The 12737-nt window shown below is 42.1% G+C and overlaps 1 protein-coding gene across 1 annotated transcript in view; it reads left to right on the forward strand.

Moving 5' to 3' along the window:
• Positions 1-12737, forward strand: part of LRP1B (LDL receptor related protein 1B) — a 1757966-nt gene that overhangs the window by 1114742 nt on the left and 630487 nt on the right. The window contains exon 23 of the mRNA XM_040358043.1: positions 4663-4908. Within this exon, the coding sequence (XP_040213977.1) occupies positions 4663-4908 (246 nt within the window). The remainder of the gene's footprint in view (positions 1-4662; positions 4909-12737) is intronic.

Here is a 12737-nt window from a genome sequence, read left to right on the forward strand (position 1 = left end):
TAGAAACCAATTAGCAGAAAATGTGTACATTTTGGGTGAAAGCCATGTGAATCTTGCAGGAAAACATCTATAAATAGATTTCCTCCTGAACTATACCAGGCCACATACCCTCAACATGGGCCACTCACCGGCTACTTTCTTCGGTACACCTGTTCAATTGCTTTGTAACACAAATTGCTAATCAGCCAATCACATGGCAGCAACTCAATGCATTTAGGTATCTAGACGTGGTGAAGTTCAAACGACTTGCTGAAGCTCAAACCGAGCATCAGGATTGGGAAGAAAGGGGATTTAAGTGACTTTGAATGTGACATGGTAGTTGGTGCCAGATGGGCTGGTCTGAGTATTTTAAAAACTGCTGATCTACTGGAATTTTCACACACAACCATCTCTCAGGTTTACAGAGAACGGTCCAAAAAAGAGAAAATATTCAGTGAGTGGCTGTTGTGTGGAGGAAAATGCCTTGTTGATGTCAGAGGTCATAAAACAATGGTCAGACTGATTTGAGATGATATAAAGGCAACAGTAACTCAAATAACAACTTGTTACAACCAAGGTATCCAGAATACCATCTCTGAACGCACAACACATCAAACCTTGAAGCAGATGGGCTACAACGGCAGAAGACCACACCGGGTGCCACTCCTGTCAGTTAAGAACAGGAAACTGAGGCTGCAATTTAGGCCCCTGACGATGTCACCCTATGACGAAACGCGTAGTCCACAAAGACATGGATGAGCAAGTTTGGGGTGGAGGAACTTGACTGGCCGGAACAGAGTCCTGACCTCAACCTATTTTAATATTCAACATTCTTGCTTCTTCCATTCCGCCAGGCTGCAGCAGCAAGGCGTATCCAGTCTTGCATTATTTATTTCCCCATTGAATGTATTTTATGAATCCAAGCAATGTAATTAGTACCTAAATTCAATTTTGGATCAGCCTATTGATGTTTCCTGTACAGCAGAGCTCAGGCTGAAAGAGGGAGAGGCAGTAAAAAAGCTCATGTAGCTAGCAAGGACCACGAGGGTAAAATCAGAATGACATAAAGACGACCCCCTCAGTATATTGCTTACCCTACACTGTCTAGTCGCAGGACGTGGGAGGGACTAAACCTGTAATTCTAACTTAACTGCAGCAGTGCTGTGCTGTGACAGAGCTGTGTAAATGTTAGGATTGGATGGACAGAAATACAAATCCTTAGGCAGGTAAACAGATCCCATATGTGCATTTCACCCGTGTACTGACCTGTTTGCCGGATGTTCAACTTTAAGATAACGGCCATTAACTTTAAATGCAGTTTAGATGGAACAAGTCCATTCAGCATGTTGCTCCTTTTCTTCTTTCCCCATCAGCCTCCCGTCCACGTTCTGGCGATGTCATTAAAATGCAAGTTATTTATGTCTTCAATATGTGATTCTGTCATGACACCTAACCTCAGATCTCCGATTGGAAATTACCAATCACCTCCACTAACCCGGCCGCGCTTAAAACAAGGCCTCTCTCTAACTTTACATGCATTCCGCCTGTCACTGACAATAAAGACTGTCATGAAATGCTAACCTTTTCACTGGGAGACTTCCCTGAATTGCTTGCAAGTCGCTTAATATTTCTTCACCTTGCTCTTTCCATCCCTACTTTACATTTCAAGCCTTCAATGCCGTTCTTAGACAATGCCGAAATCGCTGCCGGTTAAGGAAATGCCATTCCCCCACTTAGATTGCCCATTTTCTTCCTGTCATCTGTTAGACTCATTCTTTCTTTTTAGGAGTCAGTAATAAAGACATGAAAGTGATTTACAAGAAATATACAAAATATGTTTTTAACCCGGTGTTCTAAGGCTCTGCTCGGAGGTTAGCGGTGAGCCAATCCACCCACTTCTATGGGTGCTTATTGGGTGTGAACTACTTACTCTCTCTCTCTTTCTTTTTCTCTCTTCCTCTCTCTTTTTCTCTCTCTCAATTCAATTTAATTCAAATAAGCTTTATTGGCAGGACCAGATACATTTTAGCATTGCTAAAGCAACTTCTCTCTCTCTCTTTCTCTCTCTTTCTCTCTCTCTCTTTCTATCTCTCTCTTTTTCTCGCTCTCTCTTTCTCTATCTCAATTAAATTCAAATTCAAATAAGCTTTATTGGCAGGACTAAATACATTTTAGCATTGCCAAAGCAACTCCCCCCCCCCCCTCTCTCTATCTCTCTCTTTCTATCTCTCTCTTGCTTCCTCTCCCTTTCTATCTCTCTCTCTTTCTTTTTCTCGCTTCCTCTCTCTCTCTCTCTCTCTCTCTCTTTTTCTCGCTCTGTCTTTCTCTCTCTCAATTAAATTCAAATTCAAATAAGCTTTATTGGCAGGACTAAATACATTTTAGCATTGCCAAAGCAACTCCCCCCTCTCTCTATCTTTCTATCTCTCTCTCTTTTTCTCGCTTCCTCTCTCTTTCTGTCTCGCTCTCTCTTTCTCTCTCTTTCTATCTCGCTCTCTCTTTCTCTCTCTCTTAATTAAATTCAAATTCAAATAAGCTTTATTGGCAGGACTAAATACATTTTAGCATTGCCAAAGCAACATCTCTCTATCTTTCTCTCTTTATCTCTCTCTCTCTCTTTTTATCTATCTCTCTCTCTCTCTCTCTCTCTCTCTCTCTCTCTCTCTCTCTTTTTCTTGCTTCCTCTCTCTCTCTTGTTCTCACTTCCTCTCTCTTTCTATCGCGCTCTCTCTTTCTCTCTTTTTCTCTCTCTCAATTAAATTCAAATTCAAATATGCTTTATTGGCAGGACAAAATAAATTTTAGCATTGCCAAAGCAACATCTCTCTATCTTTCTCTCTTTATCTCTCTCTCTCTTTTTATCTCTCTCTCTCTCTCTCTTTTTCTCGCTTCCTCTCTCTTTCTATCTCTCTCTATCTCTTTTTCTCGCTTCCTCTCTCTTTATATTTCTCTCTTTTTCTCGCTTCCACTCTCTTTCTGTCTCGCTCTCTCTTTTTCTCTCTTTCTATCTCGCTCTCTCTTTCTCTCTCTCTTAATTAAATTCAAATAAGCTGTATTGGCAGGACTAAATACATTTTAGCATTGCCAAAGCAACCTCTCTCTCTCTCTTTCTATCTCTCTCTCTCTTTTCTTGCTTCCTCTCTTTTTCTATCTCTCTCTCTTTGTCTCGCTTCCTCTCTCTTTTTATCTCTCTCTCTCTTTTTCTCGCTTCCTCTCTCTTTCTATCTCGCTCTCTCTTTCTCTCTCTCTCAATTAAATTCAAATTCAAATAAGCTTTATTGGCAGGACTAAATACATTTTAGCATTGCCAAAGCAACATCTCTCTCTCTCTCTTTTTCTCGCTTCTTCTCTCTTTATATCTCTCTCTCTCTCTTTGTCTCGCTTCCTCTCTCTTTTTATCTCTCTCTCTCTTTTTCTCGCTTCCTCTCTCTTTCTATCTCGCTCTCTCTTTCTCTCACTCTCAATTAAATTCAAATTCAAATACGCTTTATTGGCAGGACTAAATACATTTTAGCATTGTCAAAGCAACTCCCCCCCTCTCTCTCTTTCTATCTCTCTCTCTTTTTCTTTTTCTTGCTTGCTCTCTCTTTATATCTCTCTCTCTTATTCTTGCTTCCTCTCTCTTTCTATTTCGCTTTCTCTTTCTCTCTTTTTCTCTCTCTTAATTAAATTCAAATTCAAATAAGTTTTATTGACATCTCTCTCTCTCTCTCTCTCTCTCTCTCTCTCTCTCTTTCGATCTCTCTCTATTTTTCTTGCTTCCTCTCTCTTTCTATCTCTCTCTCTCTTTTTCTCCCTTCCTCCCTCTTTCTATCTCTATCTCTCTTTTTCTCAATTCCTCGCTCTCTATCTCTCTCTCTCTTTCTCCCTTTCTCTCTCTCTCAATTCAAATAAGCTTTATTGACAGGACTAACCCCCCCCCCCCCCCTCTCTCTCTCTCTCTCTCTCTCTCTCTCTCTCTCTCTCTCTCTCTCTCTCTCTTTCACTCTCAGTTTAATTTAATTTAGATAAGCTTTATTGGCAGGACCAAATACATTTTAGCATTGCCAACGCAACCTCTCTCTCTCTCTCTCTTCCCATTTTTCCCCCTCTCTCAATTCAATTGAAATCCAAATAAGCTTTACTGGCAGGACCAAATACATCTCAGCATTGCCAAAGGAACCCCTCTCTTTCCTTCTCTCTCTCTCTCTCTCTGCACTGTCACTGTACTAATGACACTGGCAGGGAAGGGTTAACATCAGGGACGAAAAAAGGGTTAAATGTGTGCCTAGCTGGTGTTTCAGTGTAGTGGGGGAGGTGCTTTTACTAGGGGAAGGTTAAAGGAATACAGGATACATGCCTTCTGTACTGACAGAACAGATCAGCTCCCGCAGTGTATAATCAATATTGTTGCTCTATTTTTGTTTAAAAATAAAAACCGCAGAGGTGATCAAATACCACCAAAAGAAAGCTCTATTTGTGGGAAAAAAGAGGACGCCAATTTTGTTTGGGAGCCACGTCGCACGACCGCACAATTGTCAGTTAAAGCGATGCAGTGCCGAATTGCAAAAAGGGGCCTGGTCCTTTACCTGCATAATGGTCCGGGTCTTAAGTGGTTAAATACACAATCTGCTTTTACATACACTCATGCACTTTGCTTGTATTAGTATAACCAAGCTATGCTCATCTTTGTATTTGTTGCAGATGAATGTTACCTGAACAATGGTGGCTGCAGTCATCAATGCAGCGTGGCCCCTGGCAGGGGTATTGTATGTTCGTGTCCTCAGGGGATGTACCTAAGTCCAGATAACAAGACCTGTGACATTGTGGATTATTGCACAAAGCATCTAAGGTGCAGCCAGGTGTGTGAGCAGCACAAACATGTCGTCAAATGCTCGTGTTATGAAGGGTGGACACTAAACCCGGATGGGGAAACCTGCAGCAGTGTGGGTAAGTTATGGAAACTTGATAACTTTTACCTGTAATTATTTGCAGTTTCCAATTACAGAATAATAATCAATTTTAAAGAGAGCCAGTCACGTATGACTCTCTCTTTATTTGCTGTACGTTCTCATATTTTTTTGGGGGGGGGGGGGGCATTGAATATGGCTTTTTCCTTCCAGCAGGAACATAACCAGGCTATATATATATATATATATATATATATATATATATATATATATATATATATATATATATATATACATACACTATATTGCCAAAAGTATTGGGACGCCTGCCTTTACTTGCACATGAACTTTAATGACATCCCAGTCTTAGTCTGTAGGGTTTAATATTGAGTTGCCCCACCCTTTGCAGCTATAACAGCTTCAACTCTTCTGGGAAGGCTATCCACAAGGTTTAGGAGTGTGTCTATGGGAATGTTTGACTATTCTTCCAGAAGCGCATTTGTGAGGTCAGGCACTGATGTTGGATGAGAAGGCCTGGCTCACAGTCTCTGCTCAAATTCAACACAAAAGTGTTCTATCAGGCTGAGGTCAGGACAACCCAAGATTGCTCACCCATGTCTTTGGGATGAATTAGAATGGAGATTGTGAGCCAGGCCCCTTTCATCCATCATCAGTGTCTGACCTCAAAAATGCACTTCTGGAAGAATGGTCAATCATTCCCATAGACACACTCCTAAACCTTGTGGACAGCCTTCCCAGAAGAGTTGAAACTGTTATAGCTGCAAAGGGTGGGCCAACTCAATATTGAACCCTACAAACTAAGACTGGGATGCAATTAAAGATTATGTGTGTGTAAAAGCAGGCGTCCCAATACTTTTTGGCAATATAGTGTATATATATTTTTTATAAATTAAATTGTATTTGCCAAATGTATTAAAAGCAAATCACAACATCTCAAACTCAGACTACACAAACCACTAAATGAGTCAGAAGAGTGACTCCTTCCCCATACTTCTACCCTTTCCCTCTGCTTGCTATATGCTCTAGATTGAAGACATTCTTCAACCTAGAAATCCAAAAAATTAAAAGTAAGAAGCTACAAATGTATTTATTTTTAATAACAGGACTCTTGGATCCTTGGATCCAGCGGCGTCCTCACCCAAGCCAGCCCATCTGCCATTTTCTGTTTACCGGGAACATAATTACCTTACTCTAGTTCTAAAGAAGCAAATTAAATGCGTCAACATTATTTATGGTTGATATGTAATTATTTATGTTTTTTTTTTTTTCCTATAAGTTTATAGGGTTTTTTTTTTTTTTTTTTAAGGCATACTCTGTTTTGGTTGTAGTAGTCACAAAACAATCTGTAAGTGCATATTTAAGACAGTTTTAAATAACTGGGATTTGAATTAATTTCATGAATAAAACTCTATCATTATATTGAGATATGTTGGCCTTTTCAGTGCTATATTTAAAGTTCTGCTTCTGAATATACTGTATCTTTATATTTGTACATAAGGGGATGAAAGCATTGCGAGATCAAACTCCTCACCATTTCTTCTCATTTGTAGTTCTTTTAATTTTTTTGTTCTGCTCTTTCAAATAAACAAACCTAGTAAGGCTTCATTTTTAATTTGTTTTCTAATTTCTAATGCCGCGTACACACGACTGTTTTCGGGTTGTAAAAAATTAAGTTTTTTTTTTACTTTCAATAGGTTTTTATTCGATTTTTTCAAAGATTAACAAACAAAATAAAGAAAATCAAATCAAAACGGGAAAATTACATACTTAAAGTTGCCACAGACATGCCATCTCAGAGCATGACCATTAAAATATTCAACAGACAAAAGATGATGGTAACAATATAAGACGAATTACGAACATCTAGCTTATGAAAAAACGTTCGATAATAAGACACAGACATATCTAGTCATATATGCTATTCTTCACAGATACAATCAATTTTCAATGGATAACGGAACCTCAGAGCTTTCCTGAGGATCCCTCGTACCAATCCGACCAAGGCTTTCAACGTAAGCCAACTTTGTGGAGCTGGCCTATCGAGGCTGCAAACAGTAATTCATATGCGGCATGAGTGTGAGTAGTCGTAATTACTTCTCTAATAGTAGGAGACATGTGATCTTTCCAGTGATGTGTGATCACTAGTCGAGCACTAAGTAAGATATGAACTACTACAGTTTTCGTCTCTACAGGGAGTGACTCTATAGACAGTGATAGAAGGGCCAGGCCGGGAGATAGAGGAAAGTTAAACTTTAAAGCGGGGGTTCACCCTATATAAAAATATATCCCTCTAGCGTTAAATCCGGCATAGTAGCGGGAGCTACACTATGCCGGTCTTAATTTTTTTTTCCCCGTACTCACCGTTATATCCTACATAGAAGATTCCGGGGAATGGGCGTTCCTATGGACAGGGAAGGTGATTGACGGCCGGCCACGGCACGTCACGCTTCTCCGGAAATAGCCGAAATAGGCTTGGCTCTTCACGGCGCCTGCGCATAGCCTGTGCGCAGGCGCCGTGAAGAGCCGAGACCTACTCCGGCTGTCTTCGGGGAGCGTGACGTGCCAGAGCCGGCCGTCAATCACCCTCCCTCTTGCTAGGAACGCCCATTCCCCGCGGCAGACGGAATCGTCAATGCACGATATAACCGTGAGTACCGGGATAAAAAAATTAAGACCGGCATAGTGTAGCTCGCGCTACTATGCCGGATTTTATGCTGCATTGTTCTTAAGGAGGGTGAACTACCGCTTTAAGATTTGCGCCAATAACTGGGACACTGCCATCCAATATTTGGTCAATACTCGGCAGGACCATAGGATGTGATAGAGTGTGCCCACTTCACCACACTTCCTTCAGCATAGGGCCAAAGAATGTGGAGCAAATTTAGCAATCCTATATGGTGTTAAATACCATCTGAGTGCTATTTTTTGGGTCAATTGCCATAAATTTACACTTTTGGTAGCCGCATACAAAACACTGAAAGCTTTCTGCCATTGATCCGATGTAAAAGTGGTCCCTAGCTCCCTTTCCCAAGCAACCATATTGGACGTCTTAGTAAACACCTCTTTGTTGTTGAGCAGAGAATAAAATAGGGAAATACCCCTACAACGGGTGATAGGATTAGAGAAGAATTGGGTAATTCTCCATGGGAGGGTTATGGCACTAACTGGATGGAGACGTAAAAAGTGGCTGATTCGAAGATAGGTGTAGTATTCAAGGGAAGGAAGGCCAAACTCTAGTTGAAGAGTTCGAAATGTCTTAACGGCAGGTCCTATCATTAAGTCCTCAATCCCCCCTATGCCTCTGGCAATCCAACCTTTAACATTCAGGTCGGGGATAGCAGCTAGCTAGTTAGACTGAGGAGTGGAAATTGAAAGGAAGAGGTTATGAGTTGTTGAAAAGGGAAAACCTTAAGAAAACTCCATGCCTGCAGGGACGCCAAGATCGTGGGCGATAAGGGACCATGTGTCCTGGAGCTGTCGTTACTCATATAAAGGAGATGATATAAGCTATTGTTTTGGGTTTGGGAGCTTTCCAAATCTGTCCATCTATTTCAGTTAGATATGGGAAACCAAGCTTTTAACTGAGCTAGGATAGAGGCCATATAATAGTTTTTTAGGACCACCATCCCTATGCCCCCAACTTTCCTAGAGGTAATGAGCTTCGACATAGCACACCTCGCTTTCCTACCGAGCCATAGATATCGGTTAATAAGTGACTGGGCTATTTTAAAAAAGGAATTGGGTATCGGGATCGGAAGGGTTCTGAAAAGGTAAATGAATTGTGGAATAACAACCATTTTAAAGGCTGCCAATCTGCCCGTCCAAGATAGTTCTGCTTTAGCTAAATCAGAGAGCTTCTTTCTCAAGCTATCTATAAAAGGGGAATAATTGGCTTTATAGAGTTTCTCTGTTTTAGGAGTAAAGGTGATTCCCAAGTAATTAATCCCTCCACTGTCCCACACATACGGATACTTCTAAGCCAACTTTCTTTGCACTGCCGGAGGTACATTCAGACCTAGCACATATGACTTGGCTTCATTCACTTTGTAGTATGAAATACAACTAAACATCTGTAACACACAGTGTACCGAAGCCAGGGAAGTTTACACATCAGTAAGCATTAAAATAACATCATCAGCAAATAAGCTGATAACATGTGAAGAATTACGTGTTTTAAAGCCTGAGATATCCGGATGATTACGAGTGGCGAAAGTGGGCAACCTTGGCGCGTCCCATTCGAGATAGAAAATGGGGTTGAGAGGACACCTGACATATACACCTGGGCTGTGGGGCTAGTATACAAAGCCATGATGGCAGAAAAAATGGGATCCGTGAATCCAAAGCATGTACCCTAGCCAGATACCCCCAATGAATGCGGTCTAACGCCTTCTTCGCATCCAAAGCTAGGAGCAGAGAAGGTGTCCCCTCTAAGTTTGTTCCATGAATGACATTAATTAGACGCCTAGTGGCATCCGAGGTCTGGCGTCCCTTAGTGAACCCAGACTGGTCCGGATGAAAAAGGTCGTGGAGAATATCCGTTAAACGGAGCACAATAAGTTTAGCATATAATTTTAAATCGATGTTGAGAAGGGAGATGTGTCGAAAATTCTGTGGGGTAGACAGATCCTTCCCTGGCTTGGGTATAGTTATTATCAACACTTTAAGCATCTCAGAAGGGAAAGAAGAAAAGGCAACAGCATCATTGAATAGGCAAACCAAATGGGGTGATACAATTTGTTTAAATGATTTATAGTATTCCCCTTTAAAGCCGTCTGGGCCTGGGGATTTATTAGTTGGGAGTGACTCAACAGCTGTGTTGATTTCCATAGGAGTAAAGGGTAATTTCAACTGCTGTAGTTGATCTGCAGTCAGCTGGGAAAGGGACAATCCGGCCAAGAAGTCCGCAGTACGCTCTGGATCGGGTTGGTGAGTGAGGGGGTCTGTCGCTAAGTTATATAAATTGCCATAGTAATTACTGAAGGATTCCGCAATATCCCTAGGATGATACTGTTTAGCCTTGGTGGTGGTGTGGACTATATACGGAATTCTGGTTTTGAACCTACAGCCGCAAAGTTTATTCGCAAGCAACTTTCCGGCTTTGTTGCAGTTGGCATAATAAGACATTTTTAAACATCTAGAAGACTTCTCAAAATCCTCCATGAGACAAATTCTGAGGTCTTGCCTATATTGGGAGAGTCTATGCAATGCGCTAGGAGACGAGTTCTGTTTGATTTGGGCTTTTAGAGCATGGATGCCGTCAGTAAGTTCCTTGATGCGTCTTTGCCTCTGTCTCTTTAACCCCGCCCCTAGTTTAATAAACATGCCCCGCATAAACGCTTTGTGAGCGTTCCACAACGTAGAATAATTATCCACTGAATCTACATTATTAACAAAAAAGTCCTTCAAGTGGGTTTCCAGGATATTTTTAGTGTCCACCTTTTGAAGAAGGAGTGGATTCGCCCTCCATACCGGAGAAGACCCCACTGAGAGGGAGTCAGCAATGGTAAGGGTCACTGATGCGTGGTCTGACCACGTAATGGTGTTAATAGTCGTTTTGACAACTCAGGACAAAAGATATTGGTCTACAAGGAAGAGGTCAATGCGGAGGTCAATGCGGGAGTAAGAGCCATGAGGTGAAGAGAAGAAAGTATAGTCTCTTTCTCCTGCATGGATTTACATTTGGCTGGGTGGTTGAGGCCCTTTGTGTTAATTGACAGAAATGTCACCCCCATGTGGGAAGACTGTATATGCTGCAGCGTAGGGAGGTCAGCAAAGGAGCAGAGACTTGTGGTGTGAAGTCCCTCCTCCGACCAGATAAAGAATCAAAATTGCAAAAAACAGGGCACATAGGAGACCTGAACAAGGCACCCACCTCATGAGGACGATTCACACCTGGAACTATCAGTGGTCTTACAAACTGTGGAATGAAGAACGTGAGGATCATGTTTGTACTTTCCCACTGTGAGCTGCTAGCGTTCGAGGGTTCCTGACAGCCAAACTGATGCCAAATGTCGATTGAAGCGGACTGCGATAAATGAGAAGAAAAAACGAGAAAAAAGAACAAAAAAAACAAATAAGAACAAAAAACAAAACTGTAGTCTGGTTTCCTAAAAGTAGTGGAACATATTAGGTCCAAGGGTAGACACCCAGGACCAAACAGTCAAACAGAACGCTCGAGTGCAGCAGGTTGCTGCTCAATAGTAAGTAAGGGAGTAAGTTCGTGGTTAGGAGACTTCTATTCCCCCTCCGGGACTAAAAGTTCCTAGACGAATCTTAAGGATCAGGCATGAGTTTTGGAGTTTTTCGCAGTAACTAACCTCCAGTCAGACTCTACTGGGTGAGCTTTTTTAGGTTGATTAGAGTTATTGTCCGAGTCGGGTACAATCTGCCACTCCTTGAGCAAGGCCAGACCCTTATCAAGGGATGATACCACATAGGTGGAGCCCTCTCTGGTAATAGTGATATTGGTCAGATGTAGGTTATCTGATGGTTATCTGATGGTTTCTGAGGGCTTTGGTGATGGTGGCCAGGCTCCTCCTTTTTTTCAATGTGTACTGCGATAAATCCGCGTAGAATTGCAGATGTTTATATTGGGGGGTTAAGCAATCTCTGGTACGCACCGTCGCCATGATTTGTTCTTTAACATGATAAAAGTGCAATCTCAAGATCACATCCTGCGGGACTTGGTCAGGAAGATAGGAGGGGTTAGGTATGCGGTGGATTCTGTCAGTAGTAACATCTAGTGCAGACAGGTCAGGAAGGAGGTCTGTAAATAAGGTGGTGACATAGGCCCTCAGGTCTCCTTGCTGGACAGATTCAGGAACACCTCTGGTTTTTAGGTTATTTCTTCTGCTCCAGTCCTCCATGTCTGCTAACTTTGCCTTAATATTCTCCATTTCATCCTCCGCTCCTTCCTGCTCATCCACCAGATCGTTTATGGTGGACGCAAATTCTCCCATCTTTGTTTCAATGTGATCAACCCTCGCTTCTACCTCTTGGATATCTACAATCAAAATGTTTTTTTTTTTTTTATTTAACATATTCCATACAACATTGTACATTCTTGTGTTCCATCATTTACTTACTACACAAATAACTTAAACATTGCATGAAAAATCTAAAATTTTCATATCCAAAAACTTATTATAGGACACCATGTCTGCCTGAATAGTACTGCGCGAAGACAGGAGCATGTCCTTTAGCATTGTGTCAATTACAGGCTGGTTGGCAGTGGGGAACTCCTCTATCCTCTCTGGGAGCTCACGTGTATCCTCCCCCGTATCTCCCCCTGTCCCCAGCACTGGGCTGCAGCCAGATTATTCTAGGCGAAATTTAGCTTTAGCAGGACTTGCTGATTGTGGATTACTAGGGCTGGAGTGGGTGCTTACCCTAGAGTTCCCAAGTCTGTTGTGGGAGGGAGTTACAGAGGACGGGGAACGAGCGCTGTGTGTAGGAGTGGAGGAAGAGCCAGCGCCATCTTGCTTACCTCCCTCATGTCTATACGGATAGAACTCTGTCAGTTTCTGAGGCTGCCTGGACTCCTTGCGCCTCTTAGTCATGTTCCCCCACCGAGTGGGTCACCGGGCGTCAGATCGGGGTGTTTGTAAGGTCCTTGAGATGCCGCGATGTGCCGCTGTGTGTCCGGGAGTCACGGAGCTCCGCTCTCAGGCACCCATCTCCTTCTGCGGCTAACCACGCCCCCGAAGTTTTTTTTTTTTATATGTCATTAAAAACGACCGTGTGTGGGCTCCAGAGCATTTTTCACAATGTAAAAAATGGCCATTAAAATTTTCGAACATGCCCTAATTTTTCACAACGTTTTTAACGTTGTCATTTTTAATGTTGTAA

The sequence above is a fragment of the Rana temporaria genome, chromosome 6 (genome assembly GCF_905171775.1).
Source record: "Rana temporaria chromosome 6, aRanTem1.1, whole genome shotgun sequence".
Classification (NCBI taxonomy): domain Eukaryota; kingdom Metazoa; phylum Chordata; class Amphibia; order Anura; family Ranidae; genus Rana; species Rana temporaria.